A 23621-nucleotide genomic window follows, 5' to 3' on the forward strand; every position below is an offset into this window, starting at 1 on the left:
CTGTGAGCCACCATGTGGTTGCTGGGATTTGAACTCTGGACCTTTGGAAGAGCAGTCGGGTGCTCTTACCCACTGAGCCATCTCACCAGCCCCTCATTTGGTTTTTCACTGGACATGTGTTAGGTATTTGCGTTTAGAATTTACGTGAATATTTTACCTTTAAACCAGCACTTGTGGAACTTAAGCAGGAGTATCAAAAACCTTAAAACAGCCTGGGATACACACCAACACCCTGCCTCAAAAAATATTTTTTGTTTTTTTGTTTTGTTTTGTTTTGTTTATTTATGGCTTGGAGGAAAACTACACTTAGAAAAAAATGAAACCTGTGTTTATCAGTGTCTCCATCCGTAACATACACAAAAGCATTTGATTTGTTTTGTTTTGTTTTTTTCTAGTTTGAAAGTATGCCAGGGGCTGGAGAGATGGCTCTCTGGTAAAGAGCACTGGCTGCTCTTCCACGGGACTGGGGTTCCATTCCAGCACCCACACTGCAGCTCACAGCTGTCTGTAACTCCAGTCTTGAGGGGCTGTTGCCCTTTCCTGGCCTCCACAGGCACCAGACGTAAATGTGGTCCACAGACATGTATGCAAGCAAACTAGCCATGCATGCACGAAATAAAGAAAGAAAAGGCCCACGCATAAGTAAGAAACATGGTGTCCAAGGTCCCTTCTGCCCATCACAAGTGTCAGCCCTTAAGCCAAAGAGACTTGCCTTTCTCTCCTCTCACGCGCTTTCTCCTCGGGAGAGTTATTCTGAAACACACTTGAGACATGTTCTCATTCTGTTCACAAATACTCGGAGTGTGTACGAAAAGACACAGAGGGTGCGGGAGATGGCTCAGCGGTTAAGAGCACTGGCTGCTCTTCCAGGGGACCCGGGTTCAATTCAGCACCCACGTGGCAGCTCACACCTGTCTGTAACTCCAGTTTCAGGGGACCTGACACTCTCGCACAGGCATGCATGCAGGTGAAACACCAATGTTTGGGCCTGCTCACTCAGGCCCAAAGGTTTATTTATTATTAAAAATAAGTACACTGTTGCTGTCTTCAGACACACCAGAAGATGGCATCAGATCTCATTACGGGTGGTTGTGAGCCACCATGTGGTTGCAGGGATGTGAACTCAGGACCTTCGGAAGAGTAGTCAGTGCTCTTATCAGCTGAGCCATCTAGCCAGTCTCCTAATGCACATTTTAAAAAGAAGTTAAGATACAAGATACAGAAGCGCTCTAGAGATGGCTCAGTTAGCAAACTGCTTGTTGCAGAATTAAAGGAATCAGAGTTTAGAACCCCCTAAAAAGCCAGGGGGAGGTGCATGCCTAAAATCCCAGCATTGGAGGAGGGGTGAAGACACGAAGATCCTAGGTTGGGGGTGGGGGGGGGAATGGCACATGAGACTGTGTCTCAAAAACAATCAAAATAATAGGAAAGGACAAGGAGTGGGGACAAGAGAACAAGAACCACCACTCTTAGGGCTGGGGAGTCCTCCGTGGAGGCTTTTGCCTTGCCGGAAGGTCAGGTCGCTGTTCATATATATATTGTATTCGTATAGGGGCTGGCCTTCCCTAAGTAGGAAGCAGCTGGGACCCAGTGACCCAGGGTTCATCAGCTTGGTGTTAATCATTCACTAGGGTAGACCCGGGTCCCATTGGCTACCTGGGGACACAGCCCTCTAGGTGGGAGCCCAGCCAGTATCTGTCAGGGGCAATGGGGTTACGCTGATGACACTTCCTGAACCGAATGGGTAGGTGGGCACTCAGGAATCCCCTAGTCTGAGGAGGGAGGCAGCAGCCCTGTCTCCGGGGACCTCCAGTCTGGGACAAAGATGAAGCGCACAAGATCAGGAGGAGGAAGAGATGTTTGGAAGGGAGAGGCCAGAGGGTGAACACTCAGGTGCAGGACAGCCAGTAGGGAGGGGCAGCTCACTGAAGGCTGGGGACCCTGAAGTCAGGGAGGAGTTTTAGGGTGAAAGTTATAGCTCAAGGGATAGGCCCACCTCCTTTGGGGACCTTGAGAAGTGTATGTAGGTGGCAGGAGCACAGTGGCCTGTGTGTACAGAGGGAAGAGAAAAATGGCTCTAGGGGAGGTCCACATCGTGAATGTATGCGTGCATGCAGCATGCCTCTGTGTGTGTGTGTGTGTGTGTGTGTGTGTGTGTGTGTGTGTGTGTACACACGTGCCCGTGTCGCACACAGACCTGCCCAGCCCTACAGCACCGCCTGTCTAGTTTTCTAAGTTGGAAAATAGAAATACCAATGAGGACCCAAAGGTCAGACTCTCCTCCCACTTCAGACTCCTGGGCCAGTATGTGTGGGTGTGTTGAAGGGACAGTTTCCAGGAAAGGGTCAGCACATTCACCCAGCAGCCTCTGGAATTTTTTTTTTTTTCCTTCATGGCTATGACCCAGAATCTCTCACATACACCACAGAACTGCACCCCCAGTCCAGCATCCTGGAAATTACCCAGAATACCCAGCTGGCCACTGTGCCTCTTTTAGGTGGTACCCTGGGGAGCCTGGCCTGGGGGGTGGGGGGTGGGGGATCCACACTAAGAGGTAGGTGTGGTGATGCATGCCTGTACTCCCTGAACTCAAGATGCTGAGGTGAGTTCCAAGACAGCCTGGTCTACAAAGCAAGGCACCTTTTCAAAACAGGCAGGAGATCAGCGAGACAACAAAAACATTAGGGAAGATACGATGGCTGGTGTCTGAGCTGAGTGACCTTGGCTAAGCCACCTTCCCTTTGCAATGACAGAGTCCCATTTCCTCCTCTATAACAACAACAGGGGCCTGAACTAGATGGAGGGTTCAGGACAGGATTAACAGGGAGCAGAAGGGGGAGGGGTTCACAGGCACACGCAGCCCTGAGCATCCCTGCTGATGAACCAAGGATCCTATCTAGTGCTTCTAGTGCTGGGTCTCAAGGTCCTGGGCTGCAAATGGGGTGATTGACACAACACCTCCCCTGGGGTCACCCCGAGGATGACGGAAAGTGGTTTCACAGAGCCCAGGCATTCTACCTGGGACATGTCACCTAGTATCCTCCATCTGGAATGTAATAGGTTTGTTTTTCTTATTCTCAAGCATTTTTCTTTTCTGTCTCTGGCAAGTAACAGAAGACTTCAATCACAAGCCTCATAGGAATAGATTTTAGCTTTAAACAGCCTATAAAGCATTAGCAGGCACAGAGGATCACTTGAGGCTGTGACAGTGCTTCCTCGGGGTGGCTCCAGTGATCTGCGGGTGACAAACCCTGGCTACCCTGATCGTGAACTCAGACAAGATTTTCTTTTCTTCTTTTTTTTTTTTTTAAGATTTATTTATTTATTTTATGTATATGAGGACACTGTAGCTGTCAGATGGTTGTGAGCCTTCATGTGGTTGTTGGGAATTGAATTTAGGACCTATGCTCGCTCTAGTCAACTCTGCTCACTCAGTCCCTGCTTGCTCTGGCTCAAAGATTTATTTATAATTATAAATAAGTACACTGTAGCTGTCTTTAGACACACCAGAAGAGGGCATCAGATCTCACTACAGGTGGTTGTGAGTCACCATGTGGTTGCTGGGATTTGAACTCAGGACCTTTGGAAGAGCAGATGGGTGCTCTTACCTGCTGAGCCATCTCACCAGGCCCAGACAAGGTTTTTTTAAGACAAGGTTTAGGCCAGGCGGTGGTGGCACACGCCTTCAATCTCAGCACTTGGAGGCAAAGGCAGGCAGATGTCTGAGTTCGAGGCCAGCCCAGTCTACAGAGTGAGTTCCAGGACAGCCAGGGCTACACAGAGAAACCCTGTACCTTAAAAGAAAAAAAGCAGGGTTTCCTTAGCTTAGGCTGGCCTTGGATTGCTTAGGACGACCTTGATTCTGACGCTTCTGGTTCCTCGTCGGGAATGTGGAGTACATGTATGTGGCCATCACACCCCATTTATTTTGTTTTGTTTTGTGTTTTTGTCTATTTTTTTAAGTTTGTTGTTGTTGTGTTTCTTGTCTTTTGAAGTGGAATCATCTCTCTATAATATTTAGACCCTTGGCTGTCCTGGAACTCTCAATGTGTAGACCAGACTGACCTTGAACTCGTGGATACAGGCCTGCCTCTGCCTCAGGAGTTCTGGGTTTTATCTTTGGAGACAAGGCTCCCCGCCGCCCCCCCCCCCCATGTAGCCTATGTTCTCCTAGAACTCAAAGCAATCCTCCTGCCCCCAACCTCCGAGGATCTGAGAGTACAAATATGTCACATCAAGTCCTGCTTGACAACGGGAGTTTGTATCGGTATGCTGTCGTGAGGACCACACCTCCCTGTGTTCAACGTTCCCAGACACCTTCCAACTCCAGTCACCTGCAGGACCCTGCAAATTCGCACACACGCCTGGGACATCTGAGCGCTTTCTAGATCCCTCATTTTGGGAGTAGATCAAAGAGCTCCACCACTCTAAATCTGACCTTTGTGACCCTCGCTAACGGTTCCGGTACCCACACACACAAAGGGCGGAGGAGTCTAGAGGCGCCACCCTCTGGTTTGTGACTTGCCACACCCCAAACGCACCCAGAAGCCACTCCGGGCCTCCTATCCCGTTCCGCCCCGAGTCTAATCCAGCTCAGCTCAGCGGCAAGTTAAGAACCCCTAGTGCTGTGCGCTCCAGACTGACCGTCACCTGTGGGTGGGGAGGGGGGGCGAGTGGGTTTGGTTGTCGTCATGGCGACGGCGTGGGTGGCCACAGCCCTGCGGTCTGCTGCAGCGGCCAGAAGGTTGCACAGCCCAGGAGGTCCTGGGGGCTCAAGGAGACTGAGTGGCAGCGCACGGCGACGCGGGGCGAGGAGCGCCAGCCCGGGACGCCGGCTCAGCACCGCCAGGGCTCACGCAGAGGACGCTGAGGGCGCTAAGGGTCGTGTCCAGTCTCCTGCAGTCGAGGAGCCGTCGTGGACACCTCTTCCAACGCCCCTCGAATCCCCTGCGCCTCCCGCGGGCAGATCACTGGTGCAGCGGGACATCCAGGCCTTCCTGAACCAGTGTGGTGCCAGCCCGGGGGAAGCACGCCACTGGCTCACACAATTCCAGACCAGCTACCATTCAGTGGACAAGCCCTTCGCCGTCGTGGAGGTAAGCCGATCCCGGTGTCGTCGTGTCACTGCCAGGAGATGGTGACTGTTCAATAGCACATCTGTGAATCTGGAGAGCAGAGGCGCTGAGTTAGTGCTGGGGATGGAAGAGGCCATGAGGCTACGGAAACCGCGCCTGGCGCTAGTGAGAAGGCCGGGAAGCCCCGGCCTCCAGAACTGATGTCTGACAAAGGCCTCTCACCGTAGACGCAGTTAGGGGTTCAGTCGGCTGAGCTATCGCACTACCCTCCCCCTCCCCCCAAGGTGTCCCAGAGTCCAAGGCCGCTGGGAGGAGCCGAGGGAGGAACATTAGTGCTAGATAAGGGGGTGGCTAAGACCCAACGGGCAAAGGGCGGAGCAGTTGGCCAAAAGCGGGGCCCAATGGCTCCTAAGTAGAACGTGGTCACTGAGGGTCCTAAAGCCCGAGTAGGGACAAGCTGCTTAGAACCAGTGTCGCGCCCCTGAAGTCCACTTCTGTACAGGTAGATGAGGAGGTGATCCGGTGCCCGCAGGCGGTATCCCGCCTTGCTTTCGCCCTGGCCTTTTTGCAACGCATGGACATGAAGCCGCTGGTGGTCCTGGGGTTGCCGGCCCCCACGGCACCTTCAGGCTGTCTTTCCTTCTGGGAAGCTAAGGCGCAGCTTGCTCAGAGCTGCAAGGTGCTGGTGGATGAACTACGGCATAACGCGGCTACTGCTGTGCCCTTTTTTGGCGGCGGATCGGTGCTGAGCGCTGCGGAGCCAGCTCCCCATGCCAGGTTAGTGTCAGCCCAACCCGCCCTGGCATCCTCAGAGAGGGCGGACCACTCTGCTGGCCCTGCCCTGGTCCCGCTCGAGCACCACATCTGACCCACAGCTACGGTGGCATCGTCGCGGTGGAGACAGACCTGTTGCAGTGGTGTCTGGAATCCAACAGCATCCCCATCTTGTGCCCCATTGGGGAAACGGCTGCGCGCCGTTCCGTGCTCCTTGACTCGCTGGAAGTGACTGCGTCTCTGGCCAAGGCTCTGCAGCCCACCAAAATCATCTTCCTCAATAATTCAGGCGGCTTGAGGAACAGCAGTCAGAAGGTGCGCCCCTCTCCTGTGCCACCTCATGACACTAAGCAAGACTGAGTCCCCGGCCCTGTGTCCCCTACGTGACTCCATAGCAGGCTACAGTCACTCTCAAGTCAATAGAGTAGGAAGAGCTAACAGAAGATCGGGAGGAGGGGTGGTGTTCCTCGGTGCCCAGATCTGAGCGCTTCCCATCAGAGAAGATAAAAGTTAAGTGGTCACGGAGAGGTCCACAGGGCTGGGGACTCAGTTCGGTATAAGTGTGAATCTGCTAGAGGTTCATCTTCTTCCTGGGACTTAGATCCTGAGCAACGTGAACCTGCCCGCCGACCTTGACCTTGTTACCAATGCCGAGTGGCTGAGCATCAAAGAGCGGCAGCAGATTCGGCTCATCGTGGACGTGCTGAGCCGCCTGCCGCACTACTCCTCCGCAGTCATTACAGCCGCTAGCACGCTGCTCACGGAACTCTTTAGTAACAAGGGTGAGATCTGTGGGAAGGTGGGCTGGGCTGAGTCCCAAGGGTGAGCACCGGGCAGTGCCCCGCTGAGGGACAGCAGGAGTGCCCCGCCCACTCATCCCCCGCCCCCACCTCGGCTGAAAGCTGTCGGGAGACCTGAGAGAGGCAAGAGAACTCAGACAGTGGAGACTGGAGTAAAGAATTTAAGAACTAGGGAGATGGGCGGAAAGCGCACCTAGACGTGGACCTGACTCTGGCCCAACCTACGCGCTCTCTCCAATCTCCCAGGCTGTGGCACCCTGTTTAAAAATGCTGAGCGGATGCTGCGAGTGCGCAACCTGGACAGCCTGGACCAGGGCCGCCTAGTGAATCTAGTCAACGCCAGCTTTGGCAAGAAGCTCCGAGAAGACTATCTGGATTCACTGCGCCCTCGGTTGCACTCGATCTATGTCTCTGAGGGGTGAGCCTCCGGGCCCCAGAGGGCAGGACCCAAGGTCCTGAGCGGCGTGGGGGGGGGACTGGGGGGGCAGCTTTAGGACAAGAAGAGGTCCTAACCTGCGTCTCTCCCGCTGTGCCAGGTACAACGCGGCAGCCATTCTGACTGTGGAGCCTGTACTAGGGGGCACCCCATATCTGGACAAATTTGTGGTGAGCTCCAGCCGCCAGGGCCAAGGTTCCGGACAGATGCTGTGGGAATGCCTTCGGAGAGACTTGCAAACGTTGTTCTGGCGCTCAAGGGTCACCAACCCCATCAATCCTTGGTAAGGCCAGCCAGCCACGCCCTGGGCTTCACCAGCAGCATAGCCGCATTCCCTCCTTTCACTATCAGAGAAAAGCGCTCAGGAGGCAGAGACAGGTGGATCTCTGTGAGATCAAGGCCAGGCTCCTCTAGAGTCAAGGTCACTTAGTGACATTCTTCAACCCCCACGTTTCTTCGAAGCCAGTGGCACGCTACTAGGATTCTGATAAGTTTTGACCCGGTTCTTCTCAGGCTTGGTTGCCAAGCTTCTAACTCCAGGAGGACAAAGGACCATGGCCCCTTTACTACACTAGGCAGAGGGTGGGGGCTGGGGAATAAGCAGGGATGATCTCACCTGCCTAGCTGTGAGATCCTGGCAAATCACCTAACTTGCTGTTTGGGGGAAATGGAAATATAGGCTTCGTGAGCCACTCTGGCTGCTCCTGCTAGGGTAAAAGAACGAGCATCTGGTCCTAGTGGGGCAGCCTGGGGTAGGCAACGATTCTGGAAACCCAGAGCGAGCAGTGAGCACCAGCCTCGCTCCAAAGCTGACCCCCTTGCCTCCACGCCCAGGTACTTCAAGCACAGTGACGGTAGCTTCTCCAACAAGCAATGGATTTTTTTCTGGTTCGGCCTGGCCGACATCCGGGACTCCTACGAACTAGTCAATCATGCCAAGGGGCTGCCGGACTCTTTCTGCAAGCCGGCTTCTGACCCAGGCAGCTGACCCACCATCACTGGCCCTGTAAATCCTGGGACAGCCAGGATGGACCAAAAGCCATGCCTGCTGGGGGGTGACCCCAGGCAGCTGAAGAGAAGAAGCTGCAGCATCCTTGTCTGCCCAGGGGCACCGGAGCAGAACAAGCACGGAGAGCGAAGTCAGCTAAGGACTCTGCTCCAAAGTCAAACCAGATGGCCTTCAATGTCCAGCCTGGGAAATGGGGCTGGGATTGCCTTCCAGGGCTCTACCTAAGGTAACCTTAAGGGCAGGCCAGTTTCCATGTCCTCTGTACTATCTTGAGGCTCTGTTGTCTTACATAGCATCTAAGTTTGCCTGATCTGCCACTCATTTGGGTTTCAAAATTCTTCAGGAGGCCTTGATTAAACTACAAATGCTTGTCTGAGTCACACTTGTCTCAAAAACAATCTAAGAAAAGTTTAATTAAAGCAAGGACTTTAGGGTATGGGGCAATCTTTTTCCAATACTGGAGATAGCACCTAGGGCCTGGGACTTTCTAGGCAAGTGCTCTACTACTGAGCTAACCCCCCAGTTGATGTTTTAAGATTCCTTTTAAAGATAGTAATCCTCTGGGAACAAGTGCTTAAGGACCAGGGACCAGAGGCTTCCTGGATGGAAGGCCAGGAAGGTAAACACTACTACTGTCTCCTCACTTGGGGATCAGCAACCCCTAGAGGGGCTCTTGTACTCCTAGGTCAGAAGTCTTCCTCTACAAACTATATGGTTGCCTGTCACTGTATACACACACACACACACACACACACACACACACACACACACACACTGCCCATAAGGATGAAAATCCTAGCTAACAGCAATGGCATATTTACCTATAAGAATGAAGAGAAGGGGCTGAAGAGATGGCTCAGCAGTTAAGAACACTGACTGCTCTTCCAGAGGTCCTGAGTTCAATTCTCAGCAACCACAGGGTGGCTCACAACCATCTGCAATGGGATCTGATGCCCACTTCTGATGTGTCTGAAGACAGTGACAGTGTACTCACAGACATAAAAAATTTTAAAAAAAGAAAAAGAAAAAAGAACTCAGAGAAATCACAGGATGGCCTTGGCTTGTTAGCCCAGACTTAGCCATTCTCCCACTATAGGATTCTATGTCATCTTTACGAGACCAATACACCTCAGCTCAGCAGGAAGCCAGCTTTTTCATGCAATGCTTTTTGAGTATTTTTTAAATGATTTTTTTATGTGTGTGTGTGTGTGTGTGTGTGTGTGTGTGTGTATGTGTGTGTGTGCATGGGTACCCACAAAGAACCTAAGGTCACCTGGAGCTGGAGTTACAGATGACTGTGAGCCACCTGACATGAACGGTGGGAACCAAATTATGGGTTTTGTTTTTTTTAAGATTTATTTATTTATTTTATGTATGTGAGTATACCATTGCTCTCTTCAGACCAAAAGAGGACATCAGACCCCATTGCAGATGGTTGTGAGCTATCACATGGTTGCTGGGAATTGATCTCAGGACCTCTGGAAGAGCAGCCTGTGCTCTTAACCGCTGAGCCATCTCTCCAGCCCCAAACTAGGATTCTTGAAAGGACAGCCAGTGTTTGTGAGAGGGTAGTCACTGAGCCCTAAACATTTTCTTGATTTTTATTATGGGAGATGGTCCAGTGGTTAAAAGTATTGGCTGCTCCTCAATAGGATCCAGATTTTCATCCCAGTATCCACGTGGTGGCTCACAATTGTCCCTAACTCCAGCTCCATGGGATCTGATGCCCTTTCCTGGCCTTAGTGGGCACCAGGCATGAACATGGTGCAAAGATGTACATGGAGGCAAAGTACCCTCACACATTTAAAAAACATGTTATAGGTGCATGTGAGGTTGCATGCAAAAGCACGAATGAAAGGCAAAGGAGCATTAGATCTCTTGGAGCTGGAATTACAGGCATTCGTGAGTCACCTGATGTGAGTGCTGGGATTTGAACTCTAGTCCTCATGACTGAACAAGTGCCCTTCACCATTCATCTCTCCAGCTCCTCCCCCACATCTCTCACACATTCTCTCTCTCTCTTTGATGTAGTGTGGCCCAGGCTGGCTTGAAATTCACTAAGTAGCTGGTGACCTTGGATTTGTCTTCCTGCCTTTGCTTCCCGAAGTGCTGAGATTACAAGCATGTGCCTCCGTGCCAGATTAATCCCCACTGGATGGGAACTGAACTCAGGATTACCAACTAAGCTACATCTCCAGCCCTCCTCCAACCCCTTTCAAATAATGTTTGATATACCAGGTGCCTTTATAAGACCATCATGGCACACCAGGGACTGTGACAGGCCCAGGAGCAGTCTGACTTCCCTAGGGATTATGTGTATCAAGGGCACATCTGGGTTTGAACATTCAATAGACCGGACTAGCCAGCTAGTTCCAGCGGGGTTTGCTCTGTGGTTTAAGGCAAGTTGCTTACCTTCTCTGAATCTCCCACTTCCTTATGTGTAATATGACATCAGTTCTCGCTCCAGCTGCCCTTGCCAAAGAGTTCTTCAAAAGACCTGCCTCCGAACAGGCAAAGAGGGAAAAAATGGGCCATAAAAGGGATGGAGGGAGAAACCAAAAACATACACTAAGTGGGACATAGAGACATGCCTGTAACCTTGGTATCCAGGAAGTGGGGGCGGGGAAACAGGAGCTTGAGAGCAGGCTAGATTACGGAGTGAGATGCTACCTCAAAAAAAAAAAACGGGATGAATGCTGGGTGTGGTGGCACGCACCATTAATCTCAGCATTCGGAAACAGGCAGCTGGATCTCCGAGTTCCAGGATAGCCTGGTCTCCAGAGTGAATTCCACAACAGCCAGGGCTACACAGAGAAACCCTGTCTCAAAAAACAAAACAAGCAGGGTGTGGTGGTGCACGCCTTTAAGCCCAGCACTCGGGAGGCAGAGGCAGGCGGNTTTCTGAGTTCGAGGCCAGCCTGGTCTACAGAGTGAGTTCCAGGACAGCCAGAGCTATACAGAGAAACCCTGTCTCGAAAAACCAACCAACGAACCAACCAACAAACCCTAAGAAAACCTAACTTATAGTAAGGATTTGGGATGAGACAGATCTCTCTTCAATGCTATCAATGGGACCTAGGGTCTGGGGCTTCTAGGCCTGTGCTCAACTAAGTCGACTCTAGCTGAGTTTTTAAGATTTTTTTTAAAATTTAATTACTTATTATTTGGGAAAGAGGTTAAGACAGGGTTTCTCTATGTAGTCCTAGCTGTCCTGAAAATCACTCTGTAGTCCAGGCTGGCCTCAAACTCACAGAGATGTGCCTCCCTCTATCTCACAAGTGCTGGGATTAATGACGTCTGACAGGAAGTGTGTGGGTTTTTTCTTTTAAGATAGTTGAACTGTGGGAACTCTTAGAACTGGGGTGGTGGTGGAATCATAGGAGACCAGAATGGGGTTTAATCCAAGATGATCTTTCAAGAACCCCCAAATCAACCTCAACCAATGGCAAAGTGCCCACAGGGAAGACAGAAGCAAAGACACAATGTATAAAATGTTTATTTTCGGAGGACAGTGTGGTCTGGTGTTTGGGAGGGTGCTCCACTCAGCCAGCCAATCTAGAAGCTGAGAACAGATGCAGCAGCAGGCTGACTGAAAGGCCTGCTCCACCTTGCACATCCCGGAGCACACCAGGGCCTGCTCTCAACTCTAGAGCAAGAGTCAGAGAACTGAGATTGTTCCTGCCCCAGCCAACAGACCCCCAAAGAGCCCATGTGACGTCTATAGCACCAGCCACTCTGCCCCTCCTTACAGGGCTCCTTCTATACGTGTGAAGACACACATGTGTGAACACACACATGTGTGAACACACACACTAGTCTGGAAAGCACTGTTTAGTTTAGCTGCATCTGTCAGGTTCCAAAAGGAATTTTCACATTTGCTTACTTCCAAATCTTCCTCTGTCCCCGACTCCTAGCGCACCCCAGCTCTGCCTCACTCCTTTCACAGGGACTCCTCTCTCCCTGGCCACGTTGGGGAGGAGCAGCTGGCCTCAACTCTCCCCTAAAACAGGCAAGAAAACCAACAACAACCCTATGAAGCTTTAGCACGAGGGTCCCATCTTCCCAAAAAAACGTTAACTATTAAAATCAAAAAAGAAGAAAGTTAACAAACAAACCAAGAAGCATAAATAAACAGCAACTGGGCCAGCAAGGAGGAAGGTAAGGTGGCCTTCGGCGGTGGCCTCCTGTGCCCAAACCAGGCTCTCCCTGTGGAACTCAACCATCAGTAGCCAAGATGACGGCAGCCCCGAAGATCCCCACACTCTCGCCAAGCAGCTTCATCTGGTTCCAGAACTCGACGCGTCGTGTGTTGTGCCAATAGGAGACATTGCCATCGATGAGCAGCATGACAGGAGGTAACAACACGGCCAGGATCTGGGCGGCCAGCGTCACATAGTAACCCGACAAGAAGGCCAGTGCCAGGACCCCATAAAGCACGAAGAACAGCTGGACCATCAGCTCTCCTCCTGGAAGATGGTTCAGGTATGCCAGCCGGTCCTCCTTGCTGTGCTGCAGCGAGTAGGCCTAGAGACACACAGCATCCTTTAAGACTGCAGCAGATGAGTGCCTCCCTAAGGTGGTACCCACAAGTCAGCCCCCGACAAATGGGCTTCCAAGTCCTTTCTCTGGATGGGGACTCTCTGAAAGTAGAGCCTGTCTCCCGCTCTGATTATTGGGCCCCAAGAGGTAAGGCTGACCTCTACTCTCCCAGAAGCCTCTGAAGAGAGGACATGTGTCTCCATAGTCGAATGGAGACCCAGACTTTTGAATATACACACCACGGAAGCCCACACAGAACTCTGCACATAGGATGTAATTCCTGGCTCCTAGGATGAGGTCAAGAGCCTGAAGCCTATCTTTGTCCTCATCTACAGCGGCCTTCCAAAGCACCAGGGAGCTCTCCCTGACTATCCTACATAACCCCATCAACTCTAGGTGGCAGAACTACAACTAGAGCTGGTTTGCACCATGCCTCTTCTTTGTCCCCTCTCTCAGTCCTCTAGAGGCTGATGCGATGAGAAAACCACCTAACCCTCTTTGCTGGATTCTCAAGATTGGGACTGAATGGTCAGTTCAACTTCTTATCTAGCTGGTAGCAATAATGTTGAAATGAGGGACCCTCAGCCAGGTATTGAGTACTTGAAGGGCCCTTCAGAAGGAACCAGCAGCTATCCAGGGCAATCTCTTGGAGTCACTTTGTGAAATTACTCACAAGGCCTTACTCTGCCCAATGGCCAGGATTCTGCCAGGCTTAATACACTCATGCCACTCCCATACAGTGCCTCCAATCAAGAGAACCCCCAACATACCACACAAATGAGGTAGATGCCCAGGAACACCTGGCCAGTGGACTGCAGGGAACGGCTTCGGGGCTTTCGACGGTACAGCTCCCCAGCCCCGCTGGCCAGCACCAGAAAGCCGCCAATGATGGCAACTGTGCGGGAATACATACGGACCTAAGGCCAGGGAGAAAGGAACCCCAGTCAAGAACTGCCACCATGAGCCGGGCGTGGTGGCCCACACCTTTAATTCCAGCACTCAGGAGGCAGAGGCAGGAGGATTTCTGAGTTCGAGGCCAGCCTGGTCTACAGAGTGAGTTCCAGAACTGCCAAACTGGCATCATGTCTCTTGGTTATCAAGAACATAGAACTGCCCACTTCTACATGTCCCATTCTATCTGATGAACCCTCTTACCCATTCCAAGTGTAGTCTGGAGAGAGAGAGAGAGAGAGAGAGAGAATTCTCTTTACAAGGCAGAAACTGAGGGCTGAGAGGGATAAGGAAACTGTCCATGTTCCTACAGAAAGTGGCAGAACCCAGCCGCCACAGATCGCCACCTCCTCCGCTCCTAGCCTGAAACCTAATGGCAGGGTTCTTCCCTCTATGTAGTATAGACTCTATACCAACTAAAACAAGAACAGCCAGCCAGGTGGTGGTGGTGGTGGTGGCAGTGGCAAATGCCTTTAATACCAGCACTTGGGAGGCAGAGGCAGATGGATCTGTGTGTGTGTGTGTGTGTGTGTGTGTGTTTGAGCCATCCTGGTCTACAGAGAAACCCTGACTAGAAACAAAACAAAGCAAAACGAATAGGCCCACTATCCCATAGTTGTTCACACACTGCCTCCCCTACTAGACTGACTGTCTGGTCCTTTCGGACCCTGCCTCCAGGCTCCCAGTGGCCGGTATAAGCTTCTGCATTTAAAGGCACAAATTCTGCACTAGTATCAATCACATTTCATAAAACCTGATGGGTGGACCAGATATTCTCCAAGGTCTCTTTTGTTTTACGAGTAATAGTTTAAAGGATCCTGGGAATCAGATAACTCTGGGATACCGATCCCTTTGATACACTGTGGCATGATTTTGGGAAAGTTCATTTTCCATCTCTGGACTTCCATTTTCACACTCTACAGGGGAGGTCTGTTTGGTCTCTACGGGTCCGACACATTTGTGGTCTGTAATAATCGCCACAAAACTGCTACAAACCCAGTATCCCAGTTTTCCCAGGCTTCAAGTTCGGGAGTACCATACCATGCCCACTACGTACACTAGGACCCCGCAGCTCCTTCCCCATAGCTAAATCTCGTCTAGAGTTCCCGCGCTCACCTTTAACCAGTCCCCGTAGTGGACATAGCCCCCGATGTAAGCGGCGTAGGTGCTGATGGCTAGCTGCAGCGCGGCGCCCAACGCAAACCAACGCCGCTTCACCCCGAAGGACATGAAGCTAGCACACAACACAGCTGCCCCCATGTCGAAATACAGATAAGGCACCGGGATGTCGGGCTTCCTGTGGATCGAGTGTAGGGAACAAGGAGGACAGAATGAATGGAGAGCAAGTATCTGGGGACCTCTGTAAGTTCCCGCAATCGCCACTGCTCCCCAGAAACCCGAGATCCTTCTCGCTGCCGGAGCCGCCGCTACATCAGTGCTGGCCGTACAGCCGAATCAGAGCATCTTCCAACCTGTTTGAGTACCAATTCCTCCCAGTCTAAGTGTCCCGACTTCTGGGGCCCAACATCACCGCACCCCAGTTCCTGGGACAGGCCGGACCGCCCCCCACCGCATTCGACGACTTCGTGGGCGCGCTCACCGGCGCGCCTCGGCCCTTTCAGCGTACAACATGAGTTGGCTGAAGCAGCCCCAAAAGGGGCAGCGCGTGAGCAGCACGGAACCCAGCTGCATGATCAGCTGCAGCATCCAGCGTCTCGATCCAATCTTCGAAGCCATCTTGGGAAAGGGCAGTCCGCTACGGCCTCAGCCGGGTCTGGGAGACCGGCAGCGAGGATGATACAGGCAACTTCCGGTCCCTGACTTTTTTCTTTCCGTCGGGAAACAAAATTCTTGCTCTCTAGTTCCGGGTGGGAAAAATGTGTTCTAGAAGGAGAAGTCAGCCTTTCTGAACGCTCCCCATGGAGAGAACTCAGAGCTTCTCTTTGCACTTTCTTTCCCTTAAAAAAAAAAAAAAAAAAAAAGATTTGTTTAGGGGCTGGTGAGATGTCTCAGTTGTTAAGGACACTGCTGCTCTTCCAGAGTTCCTGAGTTCAATTCCCAGCAATCACAAGGTGGTTTACAACCGTCCACAAAGGGATCTGATGCCCTCTTCTGGCATACCGGTGTACATGAAGACAGAACACTCATACAATAAAAACAAAACATAAACCACTTGTTTATTTTTTTAAAGAATTTTTATTTATTTTATTTATATGAGTACACTGTCGCTGTCTTCTGACACACCAAAAGAGATTTCATTACAGATGGTTATGGGCCACCCTGTGGTTGCTAGAATTTGAACTCAGGACCTCTGGAAGAGCAGTCAGTGCTCTAAGTGCTGAGTCATCTCTCCAACTCTGATTTGTTTATTTGTGTATATGAATTTTCTATTTACATGTGTGCCTGCATGACAGAAAGGGGCATCAGATCCTATCATAGATGATTGTGAGCCACTAAGGTTGCTGGGGATTGAACTCAGGACCTCTGAAACAGAAGCCGGTGTTCTTTGTACTCTCAAGATGGGACAGGAGCAAGGAGATAGGGTTGAAACATCAGAAATCCTGAACACAGATTGATGTGTGGAAGCAACCAACGCTGGATGTAACCAGACCTGGACTCCAAGCTGAAAACTGATCCTGTGTCATCTAAATGGAGACTCAAGTGTGAAATGGGGATAATGGCTTTGCACCTCATCATTGCTGTGAGACTTAAATGTAACAAAGGTGGTTTGGCAGATAATAAGGGTCCCATAAAAGGGTGCAATACAGGCCCCAGAGAGAATTCTCTGGCTTTGACTTTTAAAGTAAGGAGTCCTCTTGTCTCTAAGTCACTTGTTTGGTCTTGATGCTTTTGTCTCCTAAGATAAGAGAGAGAGACCATCCATCCATGCAACACAGATGGGAGTTGCTCCCAAGAACCTTTCTAAACAGGTCCACTTCCCCCACATCCTTTCTTTCCCACTACCTCTAGTGGGTGGTTGGCTAAAAGGGAGGTTAAAGCATTTAAGAACCATCATTAAATATTAAAACTACAGATCTGCCTGCCTGTGCCTCCTGAGTGCTAGAATTAAAGTCACCACACTCATCTCACATTTCTCCTCCTGCTCCTCCTCCTCCTCTTTCTTTAAACAAAGTATATCAAAGAACTAGGGAATGAGGTTGGGTAGGGGTTGGGTAGGTACAAATCGGGCATGGATAATAGACGGGGGGGTGATAAAAGGCGAGGACTAGAGGCGATTTTGTCTACCTCTATCCGTCATATGCCATAAGACAAGTCCAAAGAACAGAGTCACTTTCCAACGAGTTATACTTTACCTGTCTCTTCAGCTACCATGGACTCATGCAGTGCTCTGATGCCTAGCGCTGAGGGGCTAGAAGGAACAGAACTTTGATTATTTTTCTCCTCTTTCTTCCTTCCTTTTCTTTTCTCTTTCTCTTTTCCCTTTCTTCCTTCCTTTCCTTTCTTCCTTCCTTCCTTCCTTCCTTTCTTTCTTTCTTTCTTTCTTTCTTTCTTTCTTTCTTTCTTTCTTTCTTTCTTTCTTTCGGTTTTACAAGACAGGGTTTCTCTGTGTAGTCATGGCTGTTCTAGAATTCCCTCTGTGGATCAGGCTCGCCTGGAACTCAAGAGATTTGCCTGCCTCTGCCTCCTAAACACTGGGATTAAAGACTTGCACCATTCACCACCACATGGTTGGATTTTATTTATTTTTAAAGATTTATTTTTTTATTATATGTAAGTACACTGTAGCTGTCTTCCCAAAAGAGGGCATCAGATCTCATTATGGATGGTTGTGAGCCATCATGTGGTTGCTGGGATTTGAACTCACGACCTTTGAAAGAGCAGTCGGCGCTCTTAACCACTGAGCCATCTCTCCAACCCTATTTTATTTTTTTTTTTTTTGTTTTTTTTTTGTTTTTTTGTTTTTTGTTTTTTTGGTTTTTTTTGAGACAGGGTTTCTCTGTGTAGCCCTGGCTGTCCTAGAACTCACTCTGTAGACCAGGAACTCAGTTATTTTATTTATTTATCTATCTATCTATCTATTTATTTATTTATTTTTGAGACAAGGTTTCACTATGTAACCTTGGCTTGCCTAGAATTTTTTTTTTTTTTTGACTTGCCTGGAATTTACTCTGCAGACCAAGTTGACCTCAAATTCATAGAGATCCACCTGCCTCTGCCTCCCAAATGCTGGGATTATTTATGTCCATATGAGTCTCTACAAGCCTACCTGGCAGTGGCCCACCTTCCCATCATAAGCTTAGCAATCAATTTCAACAGAGTCTCTCTCAGCCATCAATAAGTGTGAGGGGAAAATTCTGGGAACCTGGAAGCTTTTCTGATCCACACTCCACTCTGCCCTCTTTCCCTATAGACCAACCCTAGTCTGGGGCTGGTGTTATCATACTACCAGGTGAAGGGGAGGGGATACATGGATTATGCATGTCTTGAGAAATCAGCACAGCATCGGCCCATCTTTTAGCCCCATCCTGACAGTAGAGCCTCACAGACATCCAAAGAACTTCCTTTTTTTCTCCCACATCTCCCTTGAACTTCCACAGGCTCCCTCACCTCACCAGAGGCTCCTCAGCTCTTCTCTGGCTCCACCGAGGCTCTGGAAAGAACCTGTATTTGGCCAGGACCATAACCATTGTCACGGAGGCCAGTGTGGTACCTGTGATGGCCAGCATGGTCCTTGTCTTAGGCAGGCAGAGCAATGCCTCCACACGGCTCGGCACACTCTGAAGAAGCAGTGCATGTCAAGCTGCCCAGGCCGGACAGGTGTAAGCACCTCAGCTTTCCAAAGACCCACTGCAGGTGATAGTAGAGGCGAACTGGCCAGCAGAAATCATGTATCTGCCCCTTTTATATCTGAGGTGCTGTAGCCAATTAACCACAAGAGACAAATTACTGCTCACAAGGCCACAAAAACCTTGGCTTCCAGTGTGCTGTTGTTGCTCCACCCAGCCAGAGCCAAGAGACTACTTTCAGGCCTGATGTGACAGCCAGGGTAGTTCCTCTGAGAACCAGCAGAAGTGGAAGAGGCGTGAGCCCGCTACAGTCCAATTAGGGCAGCTGGCTGTGTCGTTGCCTAAGCTCCCCCAGTGCTATTGGCTGCAAAGGTCCAGGTGGTGAGCAGTTGTGGAAAAGATCCGTAGCAGAAATCTCAGAGCAGCTGAAAAAATTCCAAGGCAGGAGAGCCAGTCGGTTGTCGAGAGAGATCTAGCAGCTCCAGGAAACTTGGGTTGCCCAAAACCCCATTAGCCAGACTCCACAGGATACCGTGAAAAGGTGGCAGCCACCAGAGCCCCCAGGGTTACTGGAAATGCCAAGTGGCGCAAGGTCAGGGTGACTGTGGCTTGGCTCCAGATTCCCAGCACGGAAGGGAAGCAGACCAGGTTGAAGATCCCACAGTACACTCTACTGCTTGGCAAGTGCACGGTGCTGTCAAACTCCATAGGTGGCTTACAAACACCTGAAACTCCCCTCCAGCTCCAAGAGATCTGCTACCATCTTCAAGCCTCAGTAGGCAGACACACACTGTCTTTTAACCTTCGGAAGAGCAGTCGGGTGCTCTTACCCACTGAGCCATCTCACCAGCCCTTAAAAAAAGATCTTAAGTCAGGCCCTGGTGGCACATACCTTTAATCTCAGTACTCAGGAGAGAGAGGCCAGCCTACAGAGCAAGTTCTAGGCAAGCCAGGGCTATACAGAGAAACTCTGTCTCGAAAAAAAACAAAACAAGAGCTGGACCTGGTGGTGCACACCTTTAATCCCAGCACTCAGGAGGCAGAGGCAGATGGATTTCTCAGTTCGAGGCCAGCCTCCCTTTTTTGGGTCAGTTTCTTATTTTGAGAGACAGGACTCCCTATATAGCCCAGGCTACCCTGTAACTTACCATACAGACAACCTGAGTGGCCTTGAGCTCTCAATCCTTCTTTCTCAGCCACGTGAGGACTGAAATTACAGGTTCACACAACCACGTCCAAATACCTTTAACTATTTCTTGGGCTCTCTGGATCTAACATGGTCTCTTCCCTAAGGTCTACATTTCTGTGTGAATTAAATCAAAGGCTGTTCTTTGAATCTGGCCAACAGCAAGTAACGCATAGCTTCTTTTCAGCCGCTCAATAAATCCACCTACAATGGAGCTCTATGAATCAATCAATCTCTCTCTCTCTCTCTCTCTCTCTCTCTCACACACACACACACACACACACACACCTAGAAACCCTGGGTCCCTCCCCCTTTAAAACTTGTGTGTTCATAATCATGCATACCGCAGTCTGTATGTGGAGCTGGGTCTCCTCCCTTATGTGTGTCCCAAGACTTACACTGGGGCAAACAGGCTTATGCACCCATCGCTCTGACTCTAGCTGCTCTTTATAACAAACCTTACCCGGCACCTCTGAATGACTTCTGGAGGTAAGAAGAGTGGGTAAAAAGCAAATCAGGCAATATATAGACAAAGGCCGAGCTCAGCAGACACACCGTCCCTCTACATTTCAGCCCCATCATTTGGGGTGCTAAAGCACACACAAACCTGAGACATGAGTGATGGTTAAAAAAATTTGGGTTTTATTGTTTTTGCTAAACAATACTAAAAAAAAAAGTTTTTTCCATTTTGTAGGCAGGGCTTGAATTATTTAATTTTGATCCATTTATTTAATTAAAAAAAGAAAAGAAAAAAAAAGGAAGGGAAAAGAGATCATGGCCAAAAAAAAAAAAAAATAGCCCCACCTTACTCCCAAAGCTCTAGCCAGTCACATGAGCATCACCCATGTCCCACTCAGTGCCTGATATTCAGGTGGTGGCACTCTGCCCCAGGAGTCTATCCTGGAGGTGCAGGGGCAACAAGTACCAGTTTCGGCTCTCAGCAGGTTAGTCAAACCAGGCAAACTGGTGGGCTAAAGTCCAGAAATTCTTTCCAGGTTTTCTGCCCATTGGCTGAGCACATACAAACTGTCATCAGCTTGTAAGATTTCAGGGGGTAGGAGGGGGCAGAAGAGCAGTAGGACGGCAGAAGAGAAACTAGAAGTTATTTCAAGCTTTTTCCTGGGCTAGAGGCTCTGGACATAGACTTAAGAAAGACTGGGGTAGATGGAGCTGAGATGTGCCATGCAAGCGAGTTCTTCCTGCAGAGGCACAGGGGGAGGGGCGGCTGACTCCCGAGTGGAGAGTGCTGAGTTCTCTAGTACCGTGAAGACAAAGGCAGAGGGAGTCCTGAGGTTGGGACCGAACGGGAGACAGGTACATATAGTTAAAGACCAGAAAGCCATCAGGACCCTCAAGGCCAAATCCCGTCTCCACACTGGCTCTGCAGGGCTGCAGGAGATCCTCGCTGTGAACTAAGTCAAGTTAATCGTCGGGCTCTGGGTGGTGGAAAGGACACATTTTTGTTTTCAGAGGAATGAGGTGGGAAGAGTGGCCATGATCTAGTAAAAAGAGACCTGCAAGAAGCAGAAAATACTTAGAGAACATTTTAATATATATTTCCATATATATATTTAAAGTTAAGAAAAATAAAACTAATTCAAGCCATGCCCTGTGCAAAAAAAAAAAAAAAAAAAAAAAAAAAAAAAAAAAAAAAAAAAACAACAGAACAAGATAATAAAACTGAAGGACTTTTAGATGTTAAATACAGTCCATTAACAAGCTGATGTCATTTAAATTATCTAAGAAGAAAACNTCAGAGGAATGAGGTGGGAAGAGTGGCCATGATCTAGTAAAAAGAGACCTGCAAGAAGCAGAAAATACTTAGAGAACATTTTAATATATATTTCCTGGTCTATAGTGTGAGTTCCAGGACAGCCAGGGCTACACAGAGAAACCCTGTCTTGAAAAAAAAAAAAAAAAAAAAAAAAAAGAAAAAAAATGAAAAATTCAAAGTGAGACCTTTTTCTTCTGTTCTGGTCTCAACGTCAGAATCACAGTCAGCTTGTTACTTTTATTTTGGAAGAAAAGATGTAAAAGTTTCTTTCAATCATTCAGAAGGCAAGTATATCCACTTATAAAATCAGAATGGCAGAAACAGACTAGGGAAGGAAAGTCACAGGTGGAGGGCAGAGTGAAAAGGAATTTGCAGAAATAAAACTAACAAGATGACTGCTCAGAGGGCTGAGAAGGGCATGGTGGGCCGAAGTCTGGAGTCAAGTAATGATTCAACTTTTAAATTATTCTCTTGCTCTTTTTTTGTTGGGTGTTTGTTCAAGTCTAAGTTTTTTTTGAAACACTGACCCTAATGAGAGCCAGCAGGAAATACAGGATCCCTTCCCTCCCCCGGCCTGCCTCCACTGAGCCACCACCACCATCGCTGTGGCTGGATGCTGGAAGAGTCCTCCGTGTTTGTGGACTCAGGATGACAGAGCAGCCTCCTTCTGTGGTTGTTGGGCTTGTGAACGCTGCAGTATCTTTTGGCTTTCCACGTCTCTAAAATGTTTTTCAACCTGCAAGAGACCAAGCAGCCAAGTCAGAAATGGAGACACGGTTTCCTCTCCAATCTGCGCCAAGCTTCCCAGGCCTGGCTGCCTGGCTTGCTGTTCTCCAATGCTCCCTGCACCCACCCCCAACTACAAGACAGGCAGAGCCGGGCGGTGGTGGCGCACGCCTTTAATCCCAGCACTTGGGAGGCAGAGACAGATGGATTTCTGAGTTCGAGGCCAGCCTGGTCTACAAAGTGAGTTCCAGGACGGCCAGGACTATACAGAGAAACCCTGTCTTGCAAAACCAAAAAAAAAAAAAAAAAAAGACAGGCAGAAGCCTCTTATTTCAGCCACATGTGTGGCAGCGAAGTTAAGACTGGCTTAATAGGGTAGCTACAAACTACTACGTAATAAAATGGAGTATTTATTACCACCAAAATTCCTCCCTCCTTTATAACAATGAATTGCGTTATTTTATTTTTAATTATGTATAGTTATGGTATGCACGAGAAATAGAATACAGGTGTCAGAAGCCTTGGGTCCACTGGAGCTCAGAATACAAAGAGTTGTGAGCTGCCTTACATAAATTCGGAGAACAGAATTCAGGTCTTCTTGATGAGCAGCAAGTGCTCTTAACTGCTGAGCCATCTATCTCTTCAAGCCCCTTCTTCCTATCTGACACAAATACAGAAGAAAAAGCTAGTGGGTAGGAAAATCAGTCCTACTATACTTTCTAAACCCACAACAGTGCAGGCCTGAGAGGTGGCTTGGCGCTTAAGGGCATTTTTTCTTTTAGAGGACCTGATTCGATTCCCAGCACCCACATGATAGCTCACAGCCAACTAAAGCTCCAGTGTCAGTCAAGGAGTCCCAATGCCCTCGTCTGACCTCCCAGGCACCAGACACACACTAGGTGTACAGACTCATATGCATGGGTGGATGGATGGATACATATGCAAAACACACCCAGGAAGTAAACTCAAAAAAAAAAAAAAAAAAAACCAAAAAACACCAAAGAGATGTAACCATAGCCTTTAAACCATCAGATATGAAAAGTTTTTTTTCTACAACTGTTACACTCTAAAGCAGAACCTACAGTTCTTAACCTACAGTTAAGAAACCACCTGGTTCAGAGCCTATATTATTAAATGTGCTGTAATTCTGCAATTATGAGGTCTAAGACACAGGGCTGACTGCTCACCCTATCCCATACCACCAAGGTTTCTACTCCCACATTGTCCAAGACACAGCTGTAGAATCTAGTGAGCAGGGGCATCAGGCAGCACTGCTAGGAGACATCATGACTGCAGGAGCACAGGTGTCCTATTCTAACACAAGGGAGGACCAAGGCCAAGGGATCCACCCCTCCAAAAACTCCACGGCTTCTTTACTTACTATTTTGCGTACATGGCTCAGTGCACTCCCTTCTTTGCCTTTACAATTTTCCACTTGATATGGGGGTGTAATAACAACTTCTTCCATGACTACAATGTTCTTTTCTTGCCATTTACAGTCTTTAATGGTCTTGTGAATGGTCTGGAAGAGCTGTTGGCCCTCCAGGGAGACACCGGCGCTGATTGCATAGGCCTGGCTCAGCTTCTCCTCCTTCTCCGTCCG

At 49.4% G+C, this 23621-nt stretch overlaps 3 protein-coding genes across 3 annotated transcripts in view; 1 reads left to right on the forward strand and 2 right to left on the reverse strand.

Annotated features, from left to right (window-relative positions):
- The first annotated feature begins 4568 nt into the window (after nucleotides 1-4568).
- On the forward strand, nucleotides 4569-8470 carry Nags (N-acetylglutamate synthase). The gene is made up of 7 exons (XM_021213634.2): nucleotides 4569-5096; nucleotides 5578-5852; nucleotides 5951-6164; nucleotides 6451-6631; nucleotides 6896-7067; nucleotides 7186-7368; nucleotides 7920-8470. Exons 1-7 carry the CDS (start codon nucleotides 4692-4694, stop codon nucleotides 8071-8073), a joined length of 1584 nt encoding a protein of 527 aa, XP_021069293.1. The 5' UTR covers nucleotides 4569-4691; the 3' UTR covers nucleotides 8074-8470.
- Nucleotides 8471-11577: 3107 nt separating this feature from the next.
- Tmem101 (transmembrane protein 101) lies at nucleotides 11578-15383 on the reverse strand. Its single transcript, XM_021213248.1, has 4 exons — nucleotides 15185-15383; nucleotides 14701-14881; nucleotides 13404-13550; nucleotides 11578-12618 (listed from the first exon to the last, which is right to left on the reverse strand). The coding sequence occupies exons 1-4, from the start codon at nucleotides 15319-15321 to the stop codon at nucleotides 12310-12312; spliced, it is 774 nt and encodes a 257-aa protein (XP_021068907.1). The 5' UTR covers nucleotides 15322-15383; the 3' UTR covers nucleotides 11578-12309.
- A 6126-nt stretch (nucleotides 15384-21509) lies between these two features.
- The window catches only part of Lsm12 (LSM12 homolog), a 20903-nt gene continuing 18791 nt past the window's right edge, over nucleotides 21510-23621 (reverse strand). Inside the window, exons 4-5 of the mRNA XM_029546690.1 lie at nucleotides 23400-23609; nucleotides 21510-22028 (exon numbers count right to left, since the gene is read on the reverse strand). Of these exons, the coding sequence (XP_029402550.1) occupies nucleotides 21936-22028; nucleotides 23400-23609 (303 nt within the window). The 3' untranslated portion in view covers nucleotides 21510-21935. The remainder of the gene's footprint in view (nucleotides 22029-23399; nucleotides 23610-23621) is intronic.

This window comes from Mus pahari, chromosome 14 (genome assembly GCF_900095145.1).
Source record: "Mus pahari chromosome 14, PAHARI_EIJ_v1.1, whole genome shotgun sequence".
NCBI lineage: Eukaryota > Metazoa > Chordata > Mammalia > Rodentia > Muridae > Mus > Mus pahari.